This window comes from Meleagris gallopavo, chromosome 20 (assembly GCF_905368555.1).
Source record: "Meleagris gallopavo chromosome 20, MGAL_WU_HG_1.1, whole genome shotgun sequence".
Classification (NCBI taxonomy): domain Eukaryota; kingdom Metazoa; phylum Chordata; class Aves; order Galliformes; family Phasianidae; genus Meleagris; species Meleagris gallopavo.
In genome coordinates, this window is record NC_139423.1 from 2,063,178 (window position 1) to 2,089,405 (window position 26,228).

Here is a 26,228-nt window from a genome sequence, read left to right on the forward strand (position 1 = left end):
TGTGTGCAGAAGGTGCATTAAAAGTGGGCCAGCAGCTGCAGTGGGGCAGCAGCAACAGGGCTGTGTGCAGTGTGTGGATGCTGCAGGTGGGGCTCAACCTGCCCTGTGCCCCCGAAGGGGTGGCCAGAGCCTTCCCTGCACAGCTGGAGGGGGATGGTGGGGACTGCGATGGCACCAGCACTGCGCAAGGTGGGTGAGCACCATACTGGGGATGGGCCATACTGGGCTGGGGATATGTCCTGGGCCAGGTGCCTGCAGCCAGGTGGGCTCAGAGCGTGGTGCTACCTATGGCTTCTCTCCCACTGCAAGTACAGGGGCAATTTGGGAATCATGGCAGCACCCAGAGGTACAAATAACCCTGCTGCATCCCCATTGTTTTAGCCTGGTTTTTATGGTCGTAAGTGTGGCTGTGCTGAGTGTTCCTGTGTGACCCTGTGTGTTTTCAGCCTGGTGCTCTGCCTGAGTCCCAGTCTGGCTGCTCAGAGCTGGGTGAGATGCTCTGCAGAGCTGAGCTGGCCGTGCTGCCTGGGTGAGCTTAAGCAAGAGCCAAACTGAGCCAGCACGGTGCAAGCAGACTCGGACCCAGCCCCCCGCATGTGGCATCGTGGCTGTGCCGTGCTGTCCCTGGGTGACCCCCTGGGTCCAGAGCAGAGAGGTTTGTCTCTGCACAAATCCACAGGTGGGATCCGAATCTCTCCGCCCTCTCCTGGCTGAGTGAGCACATCTAGCATGATATGCTGGAGAATTAAGGTGTATGCTAATTGGCTGTATCCTGCTGGCTATTAGCTGCCTGGCACAACTCCGATGGAAACAAGCGGGATGTGGGGCTGAGCCCGACGGTAACACCAAGGAAAATACCTCTGCTTTCTCCCTAGGAGGAGCTCAAACCCTGCTCACGGCGCTGCTCCGTTCCCAGTGCCAGTGGCTTCGCATAAGACGGTGCCGGGCCGCCTGGCTGGGCTCACGAGGCGCACGGGGACATGGCGAACAGGGACCTGCTGGGGGCTGCCCCTGCTCTCGCTGAGCCCCCAGGGGATGGGGGCTGTTCTGCCCTTTCCCTTAGCAGGGACGGGGTATTGCTACAGGAGGAGGTGTTCTGGGACCTCACTGCGCTGTGGCAGGGCGGCACTTTTAGCGGGGTGCCGTGTAGGATTAAAGCTCTTTGTCCCACAGCGGTGCTCAGCTCCTCTCCCATCACCGTGGTGGTCACACCGGAGGATGACACGTGGCACATCAGCGGCTCCTGTGCGGGCGGTGGGCCATTCGTGGACTGGGACCAGATGCCAGAGGTGGAGCAGCAGGCACATCCACCCGAGGACACGCTCAGCCGGCCTCCCAAGGAGCTGAAGAAGCTGGCGAGGGAAGGCTGCTGGGCTGCCAGCCGCGCGCTGAGGGCTGCAGCTTACCAGCACCTGTGCCAGCGCGTCCCCTGCCGCCTCGTCACACCCGATGCCCTGGTGTACGGGGACGTGGCCGCACGGCTCTTCGGAAAGCACGGCGCCAGCTCCCACCCCCTGCCCGACTTCCTGGCGGGGCGCTCCCCGCCCACGTACTGCCTCAACACGGACGGGGTCACGGCGCTGAGGAAGATCCTCGTCTGCGTTGGCAACCTGTTCCCTGACATCACCTACAGCCCAGCGCTGCCCTCGCTGGTTGCTCTGCTGCTGCACTACAGCGAGGATGAGGCTCAGTGCTTCGAGAACATCTCCCGCCTCATTGCCAGCAATGCCCCCCACACCAGCTACATCGACCAGTCCTTCCTGGCTCACCAGGCGTCCTGCATGACGTTTGGGGACCTGGCCAACAAGCACTGCCCAGCAGCACACAAGCTGATAGCCAGCACGTCTGAGAACGTCTTTGAGGTGTACTCTGAGTGGCTGTCGTGGCTGTTCCGCGACCTCCCCTTCAGCTACGCCATCCGTGTGTTCGATGTCTTCCTGCTGGAGGGGCAGAAGGTGCTGTACCGCATCGCCCTGGCCCTGCTGAAGCAGTACCGGCTGTCGGTGAGCTCTGCCGAGCAGGAGGGGACCGACACCAAGGCGGAACTGCAGGTCTTTGTGCAGAACATTGCCCAGCACATCACTGTTGACAAACTCCTGGAGAGAGCGTTTGGCATCCGGCTGTTCTCCCGCAAGGAAATCTGGCTGCTGCAGATGGCCAACAGGAAAGCACTGATGGAGAGGGGCATCACCATGGTGCAGGGCAGGTAGGAAGCCGGCCTGTTTGCCCACAGTGCCAATGATGCTCTTGGGGTAAAAATGGGTTCTAGTGGAGATGGAGCACAGTGGAGCTCCAGTATTGGCTGTGGTTATGCTGCACAGACACTGCTGGGATCACGCACCCCAGTGGCACATAACAGCACATTAGGGGTACACCAGCTGAGCACTGACACACTCCTCTCTTTCACAGGCAGTCCTTCCACCTGGCCGTGGACATGCAGAGCTTCAGCTCCAGCATTGTATCAGCTCAGGAGATGCGCATCATCTGGTCCTGGATCCCCGAGCGCTTCTCCCTCTTCCCCCCACTGCTGCTCTTCTCCACCTCAGAAGATGGGTGCAGCCTGCAGAGGTGAGCGTGATCTGCCAGGAGGGCTGGGTCAGACAGACAGACATAACATTGGGTAACAGTTGCTGGTATAGAAAGGAGCAACTGCAACATCTGTGGGACATACCCGAGATCTCCTGGGGACACTTCTCGAAGACCCTTTGAGCAAGGACTGCCTTCTTTAGTGGCACATTGTGCTGAGGCTGCACAGAGCAGGCCAAGCTCAGGTACCACCCTTGACAAGGGAGACACCAAACCCTCCAAACTCAAGCTAAGAGAGTCCAAGTGCCATAGTCAATGCCCAAATCTGCAAGAAATGAAGGAAGTGCCAAGGACCCGGTGACAGCTGCAGAGCAAAGGGCATGGGGAGAGCAGAAACATCCCCACAGTGCTCCGTGCTGGGCATTGCAATGACACAAAGCTCCCTGCTGCATGGGGAGAAGGTGCAGGGACTGCCTGGGGGCTGGATCGGTGGCCGGTGGTTTTCCATGGGGTTTAATTGGGGCTGCTGTAATGCTTGGCATAGTGTCCATGCTTGCACCACGAGCATGTCCTCAGCTCAGGGGAGATGAGTGAAGCCACACAGCAAAATGTCCCGCAGTGTTTCAGCTTAGCACGGCAGCAGTGGGGCTCACAGGGTGGGTATCAGGCAGGAGCTTGGGCTCCAGGTGGATGAGAAGCACATCCAGAATAAATGCAGGAAATAAATTGCTTGGGAAACTGCTCCATGGAATGTCCCCCCGAGCCTGGTGCTGAGAGTACATGGGTGGATTTTATGTTTGGATTTATGTGAGTTATTACTTGTGCTGCTGAGCAAAACCGATGCCTTAGAGGTCCCAAAGCCAGCTCCCCAGTGCTGGCACCAACAGAGGAGCTGCCCAAGCTTTGTCCCTGGTCTCAGCCCTGCACCAACGCAGCCTCATTGTGCACTCCCAGGTTTTACTCGTGCTGTGAAGGTTACGAACCGACGGTGCTGCTCCTAAAAACAACGGAGGGGGAGGTAAGTATTTCCTGAGCAGGGAGGTGGGCTGTGCTGTGTGACAGGGGAAGGTGCCCCCAACACCAATGCTGCCTCCATCGCAGTGCTGCAGGGACACCAAGAGGCAGCTCAGACACTGGCTAAGGGGGGGCTGCTAGTTGAAGAGGAGTCTGTGAGATGGAGAGAGGCCACGAGAGAGGCTTTATTGCACATGGAGACTAAACCACGAAGCCTTTGCTAAGCAGACTTCTCTGAAGTCAGCAAATGCTTTGCCTTAGCAAGGACTTCCTTTCAGTGCATTAAATGCAACAATCCCTCCTTGACTGTAAGAGCAGCCACACGAGGGAATTGGAGTGAAGTCAGGACAGCTCTTAAAATAGTTGAAAGTCGTGGAATAACCGCAGAACTACCTGAGCCAGGCATCTTCCCAGGGACTTTGAGAGTGGCTCATAAACCCATATTTTATGTCTGCACTCTCCATCAAACAGCAGAGGCAAGCTCTGTAAATGGCTCAGGCATCCTAGAGATTTATTGGCCAACAAGTCCCGACCTCCCGCACCCAGCACTCGAGTGCAATGAAGAGAGAAACACTGCTGCCCCCAGGGCCTTGTGCAGACAAGGAAAAGTGACTTATAAAATCTTGTTTCCTGCATGTTTTAGCTCATTTTCTCCCGTCCATAGACCCAGGGAGAGGCAGAGCCTTTGCTGTGCTGAGCACACAAGAGCTGGCCTCAGTGGAAACTTCCACCTGTGCTCCCTGACAGCTCCCTGTGCTCTCTCCCAAAGGTGTGTGGGGCATTCCTCTCCTCTGATTGGAGCGAAAGGAAGAAGAACGGGCTGACATCGGGCTTTTTTGGGACAGGGGAATGCTTCGTGTTCACTGTAAGTCAAATTTATGCTACTTTATTCCTCTAACTCCAGGCATGGTGGCACACCATCCTTTGGGATGTTCTGTCAGACCAGAAAAAAATGGAAAACTATCTCCCAGAGCACCCTTAAGGGATGACAGTGAGACAGTGTGTGCTGCAGGGAGGGATCCTGAGCCGTCCCTTCCCTGCTGCATGTCGTGCACACACCGTGTGGTCCCCAGGCAGCCACGCAGTGATGCCCCAAGGGCTTTCTCCTGCTTTCCAGGTGCGCCCGGAGATGGAGAGGTACGAGTGGGTGTTCATCAAGAAGCCAGAGCTGGCCAAAGCCATGCCACGCTCACGCCAGCGCTCACCATCACCCATTCCCACACCTCCGCTCAGCTCCTCCCCGGACAGCCGCAGTGCCAGCCCCAACCTCCTCACCGTGCCTGCACCGCAGAGGAAGGGCCGCCTGTCCCCGTTCCTGGCTATCAGGCATTTCCTCCTGCCTTCCAAAACAGCCTCCATGTTCATGTCCGGCTCTCGGGAAGGGATCATTATCGGTAATTACCTAATGACAGGCACCTGTGTCAGCACGCAGCTGCCTTGAAAAGAGCTTCCCCTCCAGGTTAGAATCCAAGCTGTCAATAAGGCAAAGACCTCCTGTCTTAGTATATGTGCCTGAAGTCAGGGGAGATGAAGCCAGTCCCCTCTTCCTCAGATCAGCAGGAGAATGAAGGGCTGAACAAGGGCACAGATGTCCTTTCTGAGAGCTCCAGAGCAGGTCCCAGCTGAGCAGGAGCTCTGCATCCTAAACCTCCCAGCCACACTTGGCAGCCATGCCCTTCCTGGCCCTTTCCTCTGCGTCTTGCATGACTGAGAGGAGATGCAGGTGGGGAACAGCTTGCAGAAGAGCCAGGCATGATCCCCTGGGGCGGATGCACCAGCTGTCTGTGGCAGTTCTGTGGTGTGGCCACAAGAAATATTGCTGAGAGATGGGTACAATCCCAAGACCTGGCCAGTGTCTGCTGGGACAGCAAACGGTGACCACAGATCCCAATGCCTGGTGTGCTTTTGCAGGTGGAGGGGGAGGCCAAGCACTGTCCCTCGATGCCAACCTGCTCTGGGGACGCACGGAACCCTGCGAGACCTTTGACAACCCTCCACTCTGCCAGGAGAACTTCAAGGTGCAGCTGCTGGAGGTGTGGGGCTTCCAAAACTCTTAGGTCCCATGGGGTCAGCTCCTCACTGTGCTGCTCGCCAAGGCAGGGACAACACGGCATCAGTCATGGCTCCAGCATGGCTGCTACGATCCCTGCCAGCAGCTCTGTGTGTGCCCCTGCTCGCTGCCCTCCCCTCCACTGTCACCAGCCACGTTGCATGAGGAGGGCCATGAGTTTCACGAACGAGACTCATCCTACAGCTCAGACACAGCTCCACCTGCTCTGCTCCCATTCAGGATGCGAGAGGGGAGGCAGCTCGCTGTTTTCTATGCTTCCCAGGTCTGTTTGTGGTCAGCAAAGCAGCCATACCACAGCACAGGCAGCCTCTGCGGGAATCTTGAGTCTAGACAAAATCCTGCGCCAAGGTGCAAAGTTCACCATAAGAGCTCTGCACGCCTCTATTCTCACCCCAAGCCCAAGTGCCCCCTTCACCCATGCAGCCCAAGGTTACCAGGACTCACCTGGGCCAGGCACCGATCGCCATCCAACAAAAGGATGCTGCAAAAGACTTCTTGTTTGTTCTTGTTCCAACCCGCTGGTTGGAAAGGCAGCAAGGCACTGCCTGGCATTTATACCTCTGCAGCCCACGCAGCCTTCTCATTTTTGTGTTGCCATAATCACAGCAAAGAGCCCGTGTAAAATTGTACGCTGTTAATGCTCATGAGCCTTAATGAGCATATCCTGATTACCTGGCTCCAGGCTCCTCAGTATTTCCTGCTGTCTGACACCTGCTGGACATTCTGTCCCTCGGAACTCCCTCTTTCCTTACAGAAGGCCGCTTCCCTTCCGCAGAGATGTGCAGGGTGCCTGGCAGGGCACAGCCCTCCGTCAGCCATCCAGCCTGACCTTCCCCTCGGGCTCCTGCACACTGCCTTGGGCAGGGCAAGCAGACACAGACACAAGGACTGCTCTGCGGAGCCCTGGCTGTGCTGCAGAAGCCTGCAGGTCCCTTCAGTGCCCTGCCTGCTGTGTACCTCAGGTCAGAGCTGTAAATCACAGTGACTGCTGGTGCACGCCTTGCTTACAACCCGATGAGTCCCTGCCATGTCTAAAGAGACGCTGCACTACTTTCCTGCCTATGCTTTACTCCATTACTGCATAAAGCTCGAAATTCTTGGAGAATAAAAAAATAGCAGAGAGGCCTGGTAGCTCGGAGGACTCCTCATGGGCTATGAAGAGCTTTCCTAGGGGCTCAGCACTGCCCTGGAGCCCAGCACTGCCTTGGAGCCCGGCCCTGGCCCCGCCCGCGGCCCCACATCACAGCGCCTCCTGCTGGCCGTTGCCATGGCGCCCGCGACGCCATCTTGAAGCGGTGGCGATGGCGACGGCGACGGCGACGGCGACGCCGGAGGAGAGGGAGGCGGGGAGGCTAGAGCTACGGGCGGCCATCGGCTTCAATGGTACCTGCATTACCTGGGGAGGGGAAAGAGGGTGGCTGTGGGGGTAGCTAGGGGAGGTATGGAGCCGCTTGGGGCAGCTGGAGGGGGAAATGAGGCACCGTGGGAGCAGGTGGAGGGGCTGTAGGGCAGCTGGGGGTCATGGGGAGGCAGGTTGGGGGCAGGCTGGGGGCTGTGGCCATATGGGTGCCTGGCCAGGAGCAGAGCTGTGCACCACGTCCCTGTCTGGTGGCAGGAGCTCAGGAAGAAGAGATACAGGCTTCAGAGCAAGCAAATTCAGGCTGAATAGAGGGATTCGCTGCTTATTTATGTCTGATTGCCCAGCTTACTGGAACGAGAGATGCTTCGTTTCAAAATAAAATCAAATCCTCTTGCACAAAGCGCAGCCGAGAGCAGCCCTGTAGCTTGGCAGTGGGGTCAATAATTGGGCTTTGCAGCTGCCCAACTTCTTGGGAGATTTGCAGTGCAGAACTGGTGATGCGGCCTTCACAAATCAGCAGCTGCTCATGCAGGACCTGCTGTGATGAAGGGCTCAGTGCTCAGGGCCGGGCGGATCTCCTGGTAGCAGTAGAAAGCACGGCCCCACCTCTGTAAAGGGCAACCTCGAATTGCGTATGGGATTGTGCTGCTCTGGTGGGAGCCTCTTGGTTTTGCCCTCATTGTGAAGTCTCAGAGTTTGGGGAAGTGTGAGCAGGAAGTCCTCCTGCAGTCCCAGGGTGCTGACAGGCAGCACGCCTTGTGCTCTGTCCCTCTGGCAGGACACATTGCCTCAGGCCTGATCTGTCACCCTGACAACAAGCATCTTCTCTACCCGCTGGGATGCACCGTGGTTATCCAGGACCTGACCAGCAAGAAGCAAACCTTCTTGCATGGCCACACCAACAACGTTTCCTGTGTCGTCGTGTCGAGCAGTGGGAACTACGTTGCCTCTGGACAAGTCACCTTCATGGGCTTCAAGGTGGGTAGCCCTCAATCTTTAACCACATTACACTGACCAGAAACATGGAGCTCTCTCTGAGCGGCAACAGTACTTTTTACTTTTTAATCTTGTTGGAAAACAGGTGCCTGTCATGGGAGGGCACTGCAAAGATTGGGGATTGTGGCTGCTCTGCTGTTGGATGTGCCTTAATGTTTTGGCACAGTATTAAACGATCTCCCTAGGATCAGGGTAACTAGATTGAGGGATTTCTTAGTCCTGGTCTTTTTTATTGAAAGTGTTGTGGACATGTGGCAGCCTAAATCCCATTAGACGTTAATTAGTAAATACTGTCACATTTAAAGTTGTTAATGGTTTAATTTTTTAATGCTCATTTGAAAAGAGCCTGAGGCAGTGGGAAGGAATCAGCTATTTGCTTTTTCACCACTTTAAAATCTCAGTCAAATACTCTTCCAAAATAGGTTTCACGTAGTAAACTTTGATTCTGGAATGAATCAGAGCTTCTAAGCTGGTAATTGGAGTAATACTTGGTACAGCACCTAATGTGAAGCATATTCCTATTGCAGTGCACTGGGCTGAAATAAGCCAACCTTCTGCTGGGCTGCTTCTGAGAAATTCCCTTCCTATCAGAGCGCTTCAGCATTTCACAGCTAATGCTCTGGCTTTGACTTCTGCTTTGGACTGCAGGCAGACATCATTTTGTGGGATTTTCAGAAGAAGGAGTTGCTCGCTCGGCTGTCCCTTCATAAGGGTAAAATTGAAGGACTGGCATTCTCTCCAAATGACCTTTATCTCGTGTCACTGGGAGGCCGGGACGATGGCAGGTAAAGGTTTCCCCTTCCTGAGGAATGATTCCTGCCAAGTTGCAGGGCACTGAAGCACGTGCTAAGGGGATGCTCACTCCTCCTCCTTCTGGCACTCTGATGACATCTCTTCAGAGCAACCTGTTTGAGGGCAGCTGGGTTGGCACACCGGTGTGTAGGGCAGGGAAAGATGAGGGGAGCAGCTAATTCTGAAGCTGGCTTTGTCACCCAGAAATGATATAACAACTGCATTGTGGTCCGGTCCTGGAGAACGACAAGTGGAATAAAAGGCTATTTTAAATTAGATTCTATGTAAGATGTGACTCTTGCTCGGGAGGAGGAATACAACAGATACACATCCCCACCTCCTTAACAAGAGATGTAAGCTGTGATTCCATGTATTTGTGTGAAGGCTTTTCTTGGATAAACTGTCTACAAGGTGACTTTTAGTGCTTATCTTTCGGGAACAAACTGCAGGAAAACAGTCTTTAGTGCTTATCCTTTTGGGAACAGACTGCAGGAAGAAAAGTTCTTTTTTTATTTTTTTATTTTTTTTCTGGTAAGTTTTTAAGTAGCATTAAAAAGCAAAGTATTTTAAAGCCCTTCCTTCCTCTGCAGCGTGGTTGTGTGGGATGTCCCGAGAAGAGAGGCTGTCTGTGGGAGCCCAGCCTCGGCTCGGAGCGCAGGCAATGTGACCATCGTGCAGTGCTCTGCGTGCAGAGACGAGATGTTTGTCACTGCTGGAACGTAAGGCTGTTTATTTACTACAAGAACCCCCACAAGGAAAAAACCCATAGACCCATCTCCTTTTTCAGAGCCTTTACTTAAATAGGAGGAATATTAAACATCATTGTGCTCATGGTTTTGTTTTTGTTTCTTCTCATCTCAGTGGGCTGATGAATAACCAGCAGCTTGTCTCTTTAAAGCATTTTTCCTTGTTCTACACATAAGAGTATGCTTTCAAAGCAGCACACATGGACCAGCATGCTTAATTTCTGTTCTTTATAGTGGGATTTTTGCTCAGAGGGAATCTCTGCAGTCCTTAAAATATTTAGTTCCCAGTGTTTACACAAGAAAAGCAGTCAATGAACAGCTCCAGGCAGTGCCTTATTAATGTAAGGAGAGTGATATTCTGCGAGTTGTTGGATCTCCTGTCCTTGGCAGATGCAATGTACAATTGGTCTCTGGCCTGTGACACAACTTGTTACAAAAAGTCACATTTCCCATGGATTTGAGACAGCCCCCACGTATCTAACCTGACTTTTAAACCTGCCCAGGTCCTGCAGTTCCCTTTAAATCAGGGAAAGGCTTCGATGCCCTTGGCTGCAGTTGCACATCAAAGTGTTGGTCTTTGCAGTTGTGACACTCTGTGAAATACAAGGGTGACTGTGTTAGGGTACTATCTTGGTTCTTAGCTGTCAATCAAACTGTGCTAGAAAATAGTTGAAAGTGTCTGGTGCTGCTCATTTCCTGTTCTAAGAAGCAGGGTTCCCACGGTGCATGTCTCTTTGGGGAATTAATATCCAGGTTATTACATGCCTTCCCCATAATTCCAGTATGAATTTTTGCTGAGCCTTTAAGATTTTTGACTTATCTGGAAAAAAAGTTACCATAAGAGACAGCAGAAGAGACAAAGGATTGCTTCTGGCCTCCCTGGTATTGTTCTTCTTCCTTCTGATCAAAATTTCAGAATAATATAACCTTATGAAGGTTGTTTCATTCTCCTAATAATGATTGAGCTGAGATATTTCTGGCATCAATTCCACACACGGATTTGGTTTTCCTCTGTGCTTTCCTTTAGTGAGACCATTCGAGTATGGGAATTGGATCTACCCAACAGAAAACTCCGACCAACTGATTGCCAGACAGGGCAACTGAGAAGGGTGATCACAAGCCTTAAGGTGAGCATCAGCCAAAACGATTTGGCTGCACTAAGCAGCTCTCTGCAGGGTAGAGAGAGGCTCTGAGCTTTTATAGAGATGCTAAAAATGCTAATTATAACTACCTGATGGCACTGTGGTTGCTACATGTTGGCTCATGGCAGATGGTCTTCCACAGGTTCTTTATCCTGGGAAAAGTCTTTTGAATGCTTCTGAAAGGAAGCAGCATGCACTTCAGTCAGAGGCTCAAGAGAATTCAACTTTGGCTTCAAAGTATTTGGTTGGAAAACATTTTACACAGATCCTTGCGAGTGCTGATGTGAGAGCACTGGCTGTGTGCCTCAGGGTAAATCCTGGCAGTGTGCTGAAATAAAGCTATTTATGCAGCACAGAGGTAGGCTTGGGACAGGAGCCTCAGTATCTGGACCACAGTCTCTTTTTTCACTCTTCCTTCTAGATAGCAGATGACGATAATTACTTTTACGTTGGCACATCAACTGGTGATATCCTGAAAGTGAACACAAGGAACAAGCTGATGACTGATTTTGGGCCTCAAAAGAAGTTTTCGTTGGTGAGTAGAAGCTCTGTCACTTGAATCACTTTCCTTATCCTCTTTATTGGTGACTGAAATTAGGACAACCTCCAGGAGAACCGTCAGAAAGCTGGTGCACAAGCTCACGTCCTTCACAGAGGATGAGTGGGATGGGAGTCAGTGTGGGTGCGTGTGACACAGCGGGTATTCAGGTGAAGGGAGCACTGTGAGCTGCCGAAACAAACCGAATGGGAGCACAGCTGCAGAGGAGCAAGGACCAGAGTAAGGGCAAACTGAAGAGAGAAAAGTTGAGGGGAGAGAGGAATAGTCCTGTTTGTGTGCTTCCCGTGGTGCAACCGGAGAGTCCTGGGATCGTAGCTGTGCCAGCAAAACTGCCTGTGGGTTAGAGTGGGTCCAGAATGGATTCAGCTGAAAAACAGCACCTGCAGCAGGGTAATTTTTGCAGCCATGTTCTTTACAGGAGGGCCTCAGTCAGTTACCAGCACAACTGAAAGAGGCAGCATGCTTCTTTGTATTGAAAATACAGTAAAAACTCACAAGTAAAGCATGTGTCATTTTTGTTAAGGATAAAGATGTGGCTTGGTATCAGTTACCCCCACTAACTTCAGAGATGGAAATCTATGTGGCAGAGCTAAGAGTTCCAGCATGTCAGTGTAAGGATTTATAAGGCAGAGTTTCCTCTGTAGCCTTTTAGTTCCAGCTCCCAGTGCTCTTGTTGACCCTGCTTTAGGCAGGGGGGGCTGGGCTGGATCAGGGCTCCTGAGGTTCCTCCCAACCCCAGCTGGTCTGTGGGTTCTCTCTGAGGCCTTGTCTCCATCACCACACTTTGTTGATAACCATTCATCCAGTACTTAATTTAAAGCAATGAGGACAACGCGCACCAGGCTTGCCATACTGAGTGCTAACATCACACCTCGGTTTGGTTAGGTTTGGTGGGTCCTACCAGGCTTTGCTGGGATTTCTGTGGTGCTACTAAGAAATTAAAGTGTAAAAACTGCTTATTTTTGGCTCCTGTTTTGAGAGGTTTGGTCTTTTACCCTTTTCCCACAGTACTTGACATTACGTGGCTGTCTGTGCTTACAGGCAGGGCTCCAACTGACGTTATTTGCAGATTTCAGTGTTCCATACTTTTGAAAGTCAGTCCCCAGAGCCTCTGTTGGCACCTGTGGAATACACAATTAGGTTCTGCTTGGAAGAATCTATTTAAATGACTTCCTCAGCATCGCAAAGAGCTCTGGCAGAGGCTGCTATCTAAAATTCAGTTCTTCTGGATCACATTAAGGTTTCCCAGCTAGAACATGATCTGTGCTCTTTCCTTGTCCATTGCTATTATCTGTGTTCTCTCACCATATGTTATTACATTATTATTATTATTATTATACCCCTTATGACCGATCTCTGTAGTAGCTTCAGCTTCTCCACTCATGAGGCAGAGGTCTTACTGAAAATAGCACCGTAGATAATACAATTAAAGAGTTTATCATAGTGCTTATGCACACTTGGGACAAAAATGAAAAGATTGTGCAGTGTACATTGGCTCTATTGCTTTTTGCGTTCTGAGAGCTCAGCCTCCTCGCCTCAAGGTTCCTTCAACAAAGTTTCTTTGTTTGCCTGCAGTTGGGACTTGCAGATCTCTGTGTAATGATCCACAGACAGGAATGTCTTCTGGAGGAGGAGCTTTTGGCCTTTTGTTGGCAGAGGGCTGTAATGAGAAACAATTGGCAACAGCTAGAAAGCTTGTTCTTGATTTCTCTTTATTTGTTGCTGTATTTGTGGCTTTTTGGTGGAGGGGAGGATGCAGAAAGAATTCAAACACTTTGCTGAAACATCTTCTTTCACGAGGTTGAATGTATTTTGTGATTCTATTAAAAACCATGAAAATCAGTAGGCAGTGAGAGAAGGAATAGAGATGGAAGTGCTGAATATATTGCTAGAGCAATTGTCCTAGAAAGAAGCAGACCTTGTTGTTTGGGGGTAAGCGCGAGTGACAAAAAGTTTGAGAAAAAATCATCAGTAATTCCCAAATAAAAAGCTGTTCTGGACTCGTTTATCCAGATCTTTGCTTTTAACATGCTTACATATGAACCCAGTCATACAGACATACAAACATACCCAGTCACAACGTTGTGCTTCTTGCACTACAGGTGTGTGCCCACCTTTCTGGGACTACCTGCAGCCAGTGGTCTTTAAACATACTCACTGTTTATCTGTCTATTCCAGAAGCTTGGAGAAGTCATCACACTTGGTTTTCCCACTTGCACTGTAGGAATGTAAGTAGTTTAATTCCGTGTGCACGTCAAGTGACAAGAATGTATGCATTTTGTTTTCCTGATAAATATTCATCACACTTATGATTTCTAATGCACATTAGAGCTCTTGTGGATACATCTGTGCAGTATGCTGTTACAACAGTCCTCCAGCAGTCATCCTGCAGTGTTTTGCATCCATGGTGTTCCCATGTTCTGGCAGGGGTCTTGATGATTGAATATCCCTTCCCTTACATGCTGGCATGATTTCAGTCCTACATGTAGTATTACATGCACAGCCTGGAGCACCTGGCTGCAGCCACACAACGTTCTGAACTCCCCTGCCTTCTGGAGTGGGGGAAATGTGCCAAATGCCTTTGAAACAAACCCTCACAGAAGATATACCTTTGAGACCATCACTGAAGAAGCAGTCAGCTGGGGTTGTTAGCAGGAGGCTGTGCAGTTTGGAAGTCGAAGGACAGTCCAGGGCCTCTTAGTGAAAAGCAGAGGCTCGAGGCCAGACCTTATCCCCATCCATATTGAGAAGAGCTTTGGAGTATCGCTAGCTTCAGCTGGCATTGCTTGTAATAGTGAAAAGCTGAAGAAAAACAAGACCTTTCAACATGCAAGAGGCTGACAGGATGCTAGGGAGAAGGTAAAATCCCACAGTGGATGTCACAGCTGTCAGCCAGCCCTGTGGATGCGACCTGAGCTACCAGGCAATAACCCAGCTTACATCTTTTTACTTTTGGGGTAGGCAGTGGCAGCCAGGTGAGAGAAACCGTCTGTGTTTTGGCAGGGGGAGAGGCAGGAAAACATTCACACTGCAGAGCTATTTGTTGTTTCCATCCAGCATCCTCCTCTACCGTGTTACTCAAAATGGTGGTGCATGTTTGGACACTTCTGCTCATAGGCTCTTCTGTCAGCTGCTCTTTTCCATAACTCTGACTAAAGCAGTGTCTAAAATGGGAAAATCATCAAGATCCCAGTCCAAAACAGTGTTGTATCATCAGTGAGAGTGTGCTTGTGCACTTTTATCTCCAGCTGCTCTCAGACCCACCTCATACTTCCAGTTCTCCCTTCCTGGCTGCATACCACGATCCCTCCTTCTACCCACCCAGTGCACATCCCTGCACGTAAAATGTATGTTGTCACTGTGCTGTTAGCAAGGCCTTCTGGTACACAAATCAGCTCTAATGTTTTATGACAGAAATTTCCAATTGTAGCACAGCCTTCAACTTCACAAGAGTATTTTTGCAGGTATTTTTTCAAGTAGAAAACGCAGCATTTATCAAAACAAAAGTGTTCTCAACCTTGTTTTCACAAAATTTAGTACATCGTATTGCTAAACCTAGGAGCAGTGGTGGCTTTTTTTTCTGCAGAGCTGTGTGTATTCCATGAGATGTATCTCTATCTGTGGCATGTAGTACTTCTGGCACCACAAATTCCCAGCTCCCTGCCTCCCTCCTTTGGAACCACCCTCATCACTTTGTTGCAGCTCCCCCTCAAAACCTGTATGCATGTGGACATCCCTGCAAGCCTTGGCAGCAGCGTCACCAGGTAACTACCAGACAGTGGCATACCCTGAAACTCCATCCTGGAGTAACCCCACGGTGAGCATGCCTTTAAAGAGGGAGTTTAGCTGCTGCCCAGCTGAGGGGGAGGTGTTTATTGAAAACAGCTTTGCTCGATCTTAGAGAAACGTTGCCTTCAGATCTGTAAGAACGTGTTTACTGTTTAGACGTGATCTGAAGTTGTCTTTGTTTCTGTTTTGAAGAGGAGTGGCACGTTTGAAGCAACTTGTTTCACATCTCAGTGGAGTTCAGTGCGTTGCTGTCACGTCTGTAAATACAGTTTTACCATTTATTCCCACTGCAGGCTTGAGGAGCTGTAGGGTAACCACTCAGATACAGAGTGAGATGTAGGACTGCAAATGGATTTTCAGTAATAGTCCAATATTTTGCATTATAAACAAAATATTTTAACAAGGTGAACTGGATTTCACAGAGCATCCAAGAACTCTGCAAGAGATCGGAGTGGGACAAAGAGCAAAGTATCCCTGCGGGGGGAGCACACAGGCTGTGTTTGTGCTGGTATCTTTATTTATCATCACACTTCAAAGCAGTGGTTGCTTTTTGTAAAAGGTAAATAATGAATGGCGATATTTTTAACCTAGGTTACCCTCTGCATTTCACCTACAAAAGGACTGTCAGTATTATAAAACAGAGCTCTCGCTGCATCATTAATGTGAACTGCATGAATAACCAGAGCAAATCCCAGAGCTGTGTACTTGTGGGGATTCCAAGAGCAGCCTGAAGAAGGAAGAAGCACAGTTACTAAACCTAGCCTGAAATCAAACCCTGTTTTTGAGAGCTTCATAACAACTCCTGGTCACTTTCAGGTGTCCCTTTTTTTTCTTGATAGTACCAGCTTCCCTCCCACACGAGAAGAACCAAAGAGAAAACCTGCTCAGTCTCAAAGCAGCATTGCAGTGCTGTAAGAACCCTAATTAGCAACAAGCAGAAAGCAGTAATCGGGTCAACTGTGGACTCACAGGTGTGATTTTCAAGGCTGCCACCAGCCATGGTGCTAAACCCTCAGGGCACACGTAGGGGATAGCAGCCTGCAACAGAAAATTCTGCAGAACAGTGGCTCCAAAGACCCTGAGATAACAGAGGTTTGTAAAACGCTGCCGATGCCTCGTCAGGAATTTTGCAAAGCAGTGTTTAGAAACAGCTCTGCTTGTGGATCGTATTTTTAATTAAAAACACTCCCTTTGTTCTCGTGCTTAAGCAAAGAATGTTTGCATGAAACCTGGCTCCCTGCCTGGCAGTGATGTGGGAGCACAGCATCCAGTGCCTCCCAGCGACGGCCGTGACAGCAGTGGGCTGCTGCTGCTGGAGGCAGGCTCACAAATAATTGCAGTGAGTGTAAATTATAAATCAGGATTGGTTTTATGCCAGTCGGTTGGGATTTTGTTCCCTGCCATCCACGTGGGGTTGATCCCAAGGTTGCTCAGTCCCTAACCTGCAGTGCAGGCACAGGAGTGATGGAACGTCAGGCAGAAACAACCAAGAAGCCTTGGTGATACTAGGGGGAGGATAAGGAATTCATCTATTTTAGGCAGCTTTCTACATATAGGTGTGCATTTTTTTCTTTCCACCAAAAAATAGGAGCAAGAAAACATCACTTGCTTCTGCTTGTTTGGAAAACAGAACCAAAGTAATTTCTCCACATTCAGCAGCCTTTCTCTGCAGCTTTTGCAGCATCTTTTCTAATAGCATTGACCTCTAAATAGCTCAAATGTCACTTCTGTTTTCTTCTGTCTTGATTTCTTTCTCACGTCCCTTAGAGCTTCATTCCTTTCCACAGAGAAAACGGACACTTTCTGACTTTCATTCTTTTAAACACCCTACAGTGTGTAATCCTGAAATACACCACGGATGGCCAGATTAATGAGTGAAGAGAACAGAAGTGCTGGGTGCTGCTGCTTAGATTTCAAATGCTGGCTCCTGTGTATGTTCAAAATTCAGAGGTCAAGTGCATGGCAATGATTCCTTCCTAAAGTATAAATGAATCATTATTCTGATTTACTTGTCAGTTCTGCTTTGAGAATCCACATCTTTTTGCTGTGACGACACGAAGCATTGGGATTCTTTGTCCAGAAGAAACCTCACCAGTCAGAAGTTGTGTTCACAGAGCTCTATGAGCTCGGGCTTCAAGGCAAACATCATAACGCTGTGAAATTACATCCTGTATGTGTTGCTTTGCAATAGAACTTAGTTTCAGACCAAGTTTTTGTGGCATAAGGCTCCTTTGTTTTCTTTCCTTTTTTTTTTTTTCCCCCTCCCTCTCTCCCCAGAATGTTTTGCTGAGTGAGAACAACAAGGTCTGACCCCAGAGAAATGCTCTCACCTCTTTTGCAGCCAGTTTTCGACTGTCAGAAATGGTCAGTAATGGATCTGTTGTCTGTGTATGGAAGACCAGCACTACTTGAGGAGGAGCAAAACAGCAGCAGGCTGACTTAGTGAGGCTGGAAACGTTGTGGCAGGACTGGGGATTGATTTCCTTCCAACTGTAGTGTGGTACTTTAGCTGCTGGAAAAGCATTTCTGCTTTTCCTAATGGCTGACCCCCTGTTGGTTTACTCAGCTAATAGCAGAAGCCTGTGTTGATGAGCTGACTGATTTCCCAAGCCTTTCTGCCACAAGTGTGTTTTATCAGTGGTGTGTGTGAGGTGGCACGGGATGCTTCAGACAGTGAGAGGGGCCTAGAATGCAGGGGATGCATCCTAAGAGCAGCTTTGCCAAAGGGTGCTCAGGCTGACTTTCATCTTCTGTTGTTTTCATCCTTCTGTTGTTTATCTATAAAGAACCAGTGGAAGGCAAAGTGGAGGTACTGATATAAAATATGTATATTGCTTGCTGGAGCACGGTAAGGATGTGTAAGTTCCTATGTGGTCCCAACTGCACGCTGGGCTTCGTTTTGGTGCTGTTTACCTTAAACTCTCCCACTGTAGATGTTCATATATACCTGTAATTAATGACTCTTTTCTTCCCACTCTTTAGCCCAAGTCAGTCAGAGAGTGCTGATAAAGCCAAATGTGAGTGACGTGGACACCACATGGGGAGCATCATTAAGACACCATTGTGTTATTCAGCGTGGCTGTGTTTGCAACTGCTTCCATCCAGTTGTGTTTTAATCCCCTTCTCTCCTAGGGAGTCACGGCGTTGCTTTTGCTGAAGACAGGAGATGTGATAGTTGGCACTGGAGGAGGAACTGTAGCGCTCTGTAAAGGCTCAAACTACAAAGTGATGAAGTGAGTGTGCAGGTGGGGGGATCAGGAGGGTAGAGATGATGGCTGTGTGGTCAGGACCAGTCCTTCCTATGGAATGGCACAACCCAAATAAACCTTTTTTTTTTCAATGTTTTTTCAATCCTACAGACAAAAATAGGTGTTCTTAAACTAGATGTTATGTTTGCAGCATAAGGAATTTGAAGCAAACTGGAAATTTCTGGGTGCTTCTGCATAAGATTGCCCTACTCGTAGTTCATTTTAAATGACCGTTGTCTCCTTGTAGGCATTAGGGGTCAGATCCTGAACTGATGTAAAGTGGGACAGGTCTGTTGAAGTCAGTAAAACCACGTTCCCTTACACCACCTGAGGAAGATGAGTATTTGCCATTTAAAAAGTGTTTGCTGAAGAAAGTGCTCTCACTGATTTCACAGGAGTGTCTTAAAGCGCTGGAGTGCTCGCAGGGCTTTCTTCTGCAGATGAAATAGCTGCAGGCTTCACTTTTCAGTAGGCGATTTAAAAATCAGGCTTGCAGCTAGTCACTGCATTGTTTGAATAGCCAACTTCAGCACACAGCTCAGGAAAAGCTAAGCTTTGTACAAGTGTAACCATTCCCAGAAGTTCTAAGCTGAACGGAAACGTTGTTCAATGCGGGATATTTAAGTGCACTTCAGCAAAAATAAATTCTGCTTTTTCTTACCAGGAATATTCAAGTTCAAGGTGGTGTCACTTCCCTGACACGCAGAGGTCAGGGCCACCAGTTCTTTGTGGGGACGAACACGTGCCAGATCTATCGGGTTAACTACACGGCGTTTAAAGAGGAGCTGATCACCACCTGCCACAGTGAGGCTGTTCATGACATCGTGTTTCCTTTGTGAGTACAACTGGCTGGGATGCTTTGGGCTGCCAAGGGAGCTGCAAGTAAAGTCAGGAGTCGGTTGTTTCCTTCCAAACAGGGAACGGCAGCTTGATCCCAAAGAGAATGTTGGTTTGGGGCATGGTGTTGTTGCGTTGCTTCTTGATGCAGCACAGGTGATCAGAGCTCATCAAGGTGTAACACAGCGCACAGAGGAAGTGCAAAATGCCCTCCTCCTGTGTCACCAGCCTGAAAAATCCACTTACTTCTAATGTAATGAGTAAATCATTTGGTGCTTTGGGTAATGTGATGCTAATGTTCCCAAGTGGCACATCTGTGTCACAGAGGTATTTGGATGAGCAGGCTTTAGTGATGAGTGTGAGGACTACGGTTCCATATCTTTACATGCCTGTTTTAAACATCTAATTGGTTAACTGCTCCTGAACAATGCATGTCACTGAGCAGGAAATATAGGCTTAATTTCCCTGTTCTGATGTATTTCAGGACGCCTAAATGGCTGATGTTGTTCTGCTTTGTAAAGCACCTGCACAAGCTTGGCCTGAGAGAGGCTGCACTTTTGCTGGGCTGATTTTCCCTGTCCTGATTTGTCTTGCTGGTGATTTTGAACAAAAGCATACGGTTCTCTCTAAATTTCAGTCTCTGTCATATCCACAGGATATGTGCTTTGGTCGTCTTTGTGCATAATTGATGTACTGCTTGATGCCAGATAGAGTTAATCTCATCCTGCAGAAAGCAGTGGTGGTGGCATAAAACCATGCCCAAATGTCTCCTTTTGTTTGTTGCTTATTTTAAGAGCTCATTTCAAAGAATTCAGTCCCACCGTTTTTGAAACGTTGCAGGTCTTTTTTATTGAAACATACATACCAGCTATACTATGAAAGGCTTTTACCATTTCCCCTATTGCCTTCAGCAATGTTAAATAGGAATCACCCAGTAAGCAAGATAAAAAATGACATCTTTACAATGTGAGGCTGCTGTTGGTTGTCGATGTCAAACCTGGGCAGTCAGCACCTCTACCCCCACTTTTCTCTCTATTGTATGCAACACGTCAAGTTTTGTAGAGATTCCATCTGGGAAATCAGCATCCCAACTTTACTAAAGCAGGGAGATTCTTTTTGCTCCATTTGAAATTCACTGTACGCAGGTGCCAAACCAGGGGAAATCTCTGTGGTAAAGGTCTTTCAGTCTTAACCACGGTGATCCCTATTGTGTAGATTACAGCTGAACATCAGCAGCAGCCGAGCTTTAAGGATGAGTTAAGATCTGATGCAGAAGCTGTGTTCTCCTCTCATTAACTCTTCTCTCTGACCACCCCAGTGGGACTTCAGACTTGTTTGCAACCTGCTCCAAAGATGACATTCGGGTATGGCACACCCCAGAGAACAGGGAGCTCCTCCGAATCGTCATCCCCAACATGACCTGCTATGCCATAGAGTTCATGAGGGATGGCAAGAGCATCATTTCAGGTAATGGGCAGTCCCAGCCAATGGGTGAGTCCAGTCTGTAAGCATTACCTACTGTAATAAATATCATCAGTATGTGAGAATGAAGACAGGCACGAGCTGGGAGCTGTGGCAGGTGATTGCTGTGACCACAGGCCTCTTTGCTAGCTGCTGGTCCAATGGATGTTGCTCACAGAGCACAGATCCTGGCACCGTAGTTGCAGGGTTATGGGCAAGGTGAGGTTCCTTGCTTGAGATGTGATCTCCAGCAATTCAGAACTCTGTTGGGTCTTATTCAAAAGACCTAATTCTAAAATGTTAACACTGATGTATGGAGCAGATTAATCTATAATGTATGTAGAGCAACTTTGGCGTAAATTTGGTGCCCGTTGCCATGTGCAAGTTGTCTGCACAGGAACTGCTGCAGTTCTAGAGTAGCAATGCTGCCCCTCTGCTATTACCAAACCAGTTTGAATCATAGAGTCATAGAATGGCCTGGGTTGAAAAGGAGCACAATGCTCATCCAGTTCCAACCCCCTGCTGTGTGCAGGTCGCCAGCCAGCAGCCCAGGCTGCCCAGAGCCACATCCAGCCTGGCCTTGAATGCCTGCAGGGATGGGGCATCCACAGCCTCCTTGGGCAACCTGTTCCAGTGCCTCACCACCTCTGGGTGAAAAACCTCCTCCTAATATCCAACCTAAACCTCCCCTGTCTCAGTTTAAAACCATTCCCCCTTGCCCTATCACCATCCACCCTCATTTACAGCCGTTCCCCCCCTGCTCATAAGCTGCCTTCAATTACTGGAAGGCCACAATGAGGTCTCCCCAGTGACCTGACAGTTTGCCCTCAGCCAGAACCAACAAAAGGTATTAAATTTTAATAGTTTATGTGAGGCTACACAGTATAAAGGAACATAATAAGAAAAGGGTTCCTTTGGAATGGAAAGAAACGATAGCATGAGGAAAGACTCTGTGCCTGGATAATCTGTTTCTTTTTGTTCATCAGCTTGGAACGATGGAAAAATCCGTGCCTTCATGCCAGAGAGTGGACGGGAAAAGTATGTCATTAACAATGCCCACAGCCTGGGGGTGACAGCGATTGCTGCTACAAATGACTGTAAGCGGATCCTTAGTGGAGGAGGCGAAGGGCAGGTAATTTCTTGCTTTGAAAACCCAGAGCAGCTTTGTGCCTCATCACAGGACCTGGGAATTGTCTGGAACTGCTCAGTCAGAAAGGGAGCTATTCTGAACTCACACTTGAGCAGAGGACCGAGTTTGAAAGTATTTGCCTTTGATATGTGCAAATCTCTTGTTCTCAGAGGGTTTCATATGAAACAATGCCCCGATTTCTTCTGGCGCGTTAGTCTTGAAAAATCATTCTAATGCAGAACATGCTCTTAATCCTTTCTCGTTTGTCTCTCCCCCCTGTTTGGCTTATCTGCATTAGTCATTGTTTGCAAGCCTGTGTCTCACTGTGTTCTAGCACAGATTTGCTTTCTGTCGTTTCTCTGGAAGCCCTAGTCCAGTCAGATACAACCTGTATGAATTCTGTTAGCAGCACAACATTCACCTTCTGTGGCTGTGTTGTCTGTGGGCAACTCGCTGATGTTTTGGGTTGGTATTACCTGACTTAGGTGGCAAACTTAACAGAAGACTCTAAGAACTTGACTTCCAATACAGTTATGAAAACATTCCAACACAGAACTCAGAAGGCATCTCACTTGTCCACTTCAACAGTATTATTCCAGCAGTTAAAAAATAACACTTTGTGCACTTTGTCTGCTCCACACGCTGCCTTTCATTGTGGCCTTTTGCAATCTGCAAAAGAGACACTATTTTTTCCTAAATTTTAAATCATACAAGCAATTTTTTACATATATTAAAATAGATTTGGAAGGCTCACAATCTTGCTTTGCTTTGGACTTCCTCCCTGCAGTCTGGCGTGCTCTCAGAACCAGACATTTAAGAGCATCCTGATGGATTTAACTGCTCTTAATGCTTTGTTTCTGTACCCTGCTCATCATGTGCAGTGTGCACGCTGAAGATTGCACAGGAAGTCTTGAAGAGCGAGGCACTGAACTTGGGGCTTGCAAATCTCAGGCAAATATCCCCATCTTTCTAAATCAGCTTGTGCCTCAGCTCTCCTGCAGAGTGATAGAGAGTGGTAGCAGCAGCACTGCCTTGTCTCACTGCATAAAGACATTAGAGATGATGAGCCACTTCAACCCTTCACTAATAAAAGCACAGTGAAGTACCTTGGATGATTAGTGCTGGAGGATGCAGGAGATGGAAGACCTAGATTCTGTGTGAGCACACAGAATGGCACAGGCTGTGGTTAGTTGCTCTCTGAATTGAAAAAGACAGCTGGGACAGAATTAAAGCTAGAAGGTTGGTTAAGTAGAAATGAGAACTGCAGGGGGGCATTTGCTGCATTCATTCAAAAGGCAAAGGAGTGCTCTGAAATGCTAATGGTTCTGTCAAAATCAATCATCTGAAAGCTCTGATGGCCGGGGTTGCTTGAGGTATCTGAACGCTCTGATCATTTAGGCAGCAGGAATTGGACATGTCCAATTCAGATCCCATAGGTAACTTAGCATCAGACTTGAAAACATGGAAGGTTAACGTTCTCTGCTTTGGATCTCAGTGTGCAATACTAAATTTGCACTAGCATTTGACCTTAGTGAAATGTAAAAGCAAATTGATATCACGAAGTTTGGCACTTATGGGACAGCAAATGCAAGGTGTGAAGGATCAAGTGGAAAGATTGCTGCCCTTACCTCCCCTGGGAAAAGAGATGCTTTAAGGCATGTATTCCACATGAAAGATTTAAAGAGCTGTTTTGTATTTACTTGCTAGCATTATATATGTACCACAAGTACCAGGTAGCTTTTCAAATTCAGTTTCAGAAGCACTGCTCTTCAATCTTTAAAACACAGCTGGAAATACATCATGGATGAGGTGCTTATTCTCGATGGAGAAATGAGTAAACTGAAATGTGGGTGAGTTGGGCTCTCCAAAGCATTTGTTTAGAGCTATAGAAATAGAGAGCAGCCTGTTGAGATTCCATTGCTATACAAGTTATAAGGGAAATGCAGGGCTTGGGGAAGTTGTGGGCATCCTCCCGAGCTCAGACAGAACTGGATATTTGCTGCTGATTTTCAGGTGAGGCTCTGGGCAATCGGTGAGAAAACTCACAAACTGGAAGCAGTTCTGAAGGAGCACATTTCTGCTGTGTCTTGTATTAAGCTTAAGAAGAATGACAAAGAGTGTGTCACAGCCAGCCTTGATGGAACCTGCATCATCTGGGACATTGGGTAAGGAGACGGGTTGGTATTGCAAGGTACTTACAGTGCTGGAAGTGTCTGTGTTGGGTCACTGTGTCCTATTTGGGACACCAGATGGTGAGAAGGAGGGGGAAAAGAGCCTTAGAGAATTAAAATTATGAGAAAGAACAATCAGTCAGGAAAGGTGGAACTTCCAACGCTGGAAACTTTTCAGAGCAGTTTAGACAAGCATTGGTCCCCAGTTGTTCTGTTGTATCAGATCCAGTTCAGCCGAGGTGATGGAGCAGATGATGATTCCTGCTGGCTCTGTTTTTCAGCACTGTGTGATTCTTGACAAGCTATTGCAGATCTCTAGTTGTTCTGCACTGTGATAGGGACAAAGATACTTTTTGCATAGCACCTAGAAAGCAATCTGGATTAAAAATCTTTGTCTTGTGTGATAGCAGATCAAAAGCCCCATGAGACAGCCATGGTGGGGAACAGAACTGATGACCCTGATAGGTATCGTGAAGCCCTGAACTCATGCTAAAACCTGTTAATGTTCAAGTAGAAAGATATCTGATGTACAGCACAAGTAGAGAGAGTTCAGGCAGTAAAAGTTTGGGTTTGGGCCTTATTGCTTTCTCTTGTTTTGGGGTGTTCTGCAGGCGTTTTACAAGAAAACAAATGATTCTGGCCAACACATTGTTCAAATGCGTGTGTTACCATCCTGAAGAATACCAGCTAATCACCAGTGGGACAGACAGGAGGGTAAGCCAAACTACAGGAGTTCTGTTGGTAATCATTGCAGAACACAACATCCGATTATGGACATTTCGTAATCACACCAGGCTTTCATCAGACCAAGCTCTGCCAGCTAGGGAAGCTTTCCTAGGGAAGCAGAGGCTCGTGATGAAGCTCCTGTACTTCTGAAGAAGTTTGTAGGACAGCATGGACATCTTTGTGTTGTTTATGCACAACTGAACTTGTCTCTTGTCTGTTCTCTAGATTGGATACTGGGAAGTGTATGATGGCTCTGCTATCAGAGATTTGGAAGGCTCGCTATCAGGTTCCATCAATGGGATGGACATCACATCAGATGGGGCATACTTTGTCACAGGTGAGAGAGTGGATGAAACTAGAAAAGAGTAGGCCATATTAAAACCAAGAAAAGCAAGGCAATGAAACAAGAGTCTTGGTAAAATAAGAAAAAAATACAAAAGAAAATTCAGCTGAAACACAGAATAAAACAAATTGCTGCAGAAAAATACTTAGGAGAGGCTGCGATCCAGACCTGGTTCAGTCTTGCAAGATGTAATTTAGAGATGAAGACAAGGTTCGAATGTTCCCAAGGGAGCACAGGGCTGCACCTTGCCCTGCTCCTCATTTGTTTTCATCATGTTTGCAGTGCACTTGACTGCTTTTTTCCAGGTGTCCTGCTGGCACTGTTAGTTTCCTGGTACACATGGCTCCAGGCTCCATTCAGCCTCAGGCTCACACGTTCCCAACTGTGGTGACATCTCTTCTGGGAGCTTACTGCTAGCACAGAGCCATGCTATTGTGCACACTGGCAGGCTTTATGCCAGCACCAATTCCTTTAGGTAACCTGGTGAAGGGCCTATGGAGGACCTGCCACACTGGTAGCAATTGCTGTTCGGAGGGCCTGAGTGGCCTAATTGCCACCACCTCCCTGCTTCAGCTGAACAGAAGTAGGCTTTGCTGTAATGCTTAAGACAGCACATCCCATCCTTCCTCAATCAAAGAATGCCCAACTATTCTCTGCCTGTCGGCCGGGAACAAAAGGCGGCAGGGCTCTGCGTAATCCTTCATCCTTCCTTTGTGCCCAATGCAGGTGGTGACGACCATCTGGTGAAAATGTGGGACTACAACGAGGGGACAGTGACTCACATTGGAGTGGGCCATAGTGGCAACATCACCCGTCTCAAGATCTGCCCTGGGAAAAAGTACATCGTGAGTGTGAGTGCAGATGGTGCCATCCTGCTCTGGAAGTACCCGGCCGTCCCTAACACTGGCACAGGAGCTGCTGCTTCCTAAGCCAGCCCTGAAAGCCCTTTCTTCTCAGAGCTGAGATTTCCAAAGCACTTTTATTATTAGAGGAGATACTATTTTTCTACTCTCTGGTATGAATTTACTGGATCTTCCAGATATCCTTTCTAGAACTGAACATACAGGCCTGATTTTTAGCGGGGAGGCTAATTTCATATTCCACTTAGTTTGGAGTGGAAGTTTTCACCCACTTCTGACAATCCCAGGCTGTTACAGCACTGCTGTTTGGTTACTGCCACCTTCCCTGACAGCCCCCAGTCTGCTCCTGTTCATATGGCCTCATCTGTGTGTGCTCTCTCCCTCCTCTCCTCCCAATCCCTTTCTGCCCCTTTCCTTAATGAATAACTTGTTGTGTAAAAATTCAGTCTTCTGTGTTC

The 26,228-nt window shown here is 48.5% G+C and overlaps 2 protein-coding genes across 2 annotated transcripts; both read left to right on the forward strand.

The window, feature by feature from the left end:
• Positions 1-6,742, forward strand: LOC100546519 (TBC1 domain family member 24-like). Its single transcript, XM_031556295.2, has 7 exons — positions 1-189; positions 1,174-2,206; positions 2,410-2,568; positions 3,481-3,544; positions 4,310-4,405; positions 4,658-4,934; positions 5,452-6,742. Exons 1-7 carry the CDS (start codon positions 78-80, stop codon positions 5,595-5,597), a joined length of 1,887 nt encoding a protein of 628 aa, XP_031412155.2. The 5' UTR covers positions 1-77; the 3' UTR covers positions 5,598-6,742.
• On the forward strand, positions 6,468-26,211 carry CFAP52 (cilia and flagella associated protein 52). Its single transcript, XM_003211405.4, has 14 exons — positions 6,468-6,994; positions 7,750-7,949; positions 8,616-8,752; positions 9,350-9,478; positions 10,533-10,632; positions 11,069-11,182; positions 18,128-18,228; positions 18,908-19,078; positions 20,399-20,547; positions 21,528-21,673; positions 23,684-23,835; positions 24,453-24,555; positions 24,793-24,904; positions 25,637-26,211. Exons 1-14 carry the CDS (start codon positions 6,766-6,768, stop codon positions 25,837-25,839), a joined length of 2,046 nt encoding a protein of 681 aa, XP_003211453.2. The 5' UTR covers positions 6,468-6,765; the 3' UTR covers positions 25,840-26,211.
• Positions 26,212-26,228: the final 17 nt, after the last annotated feature.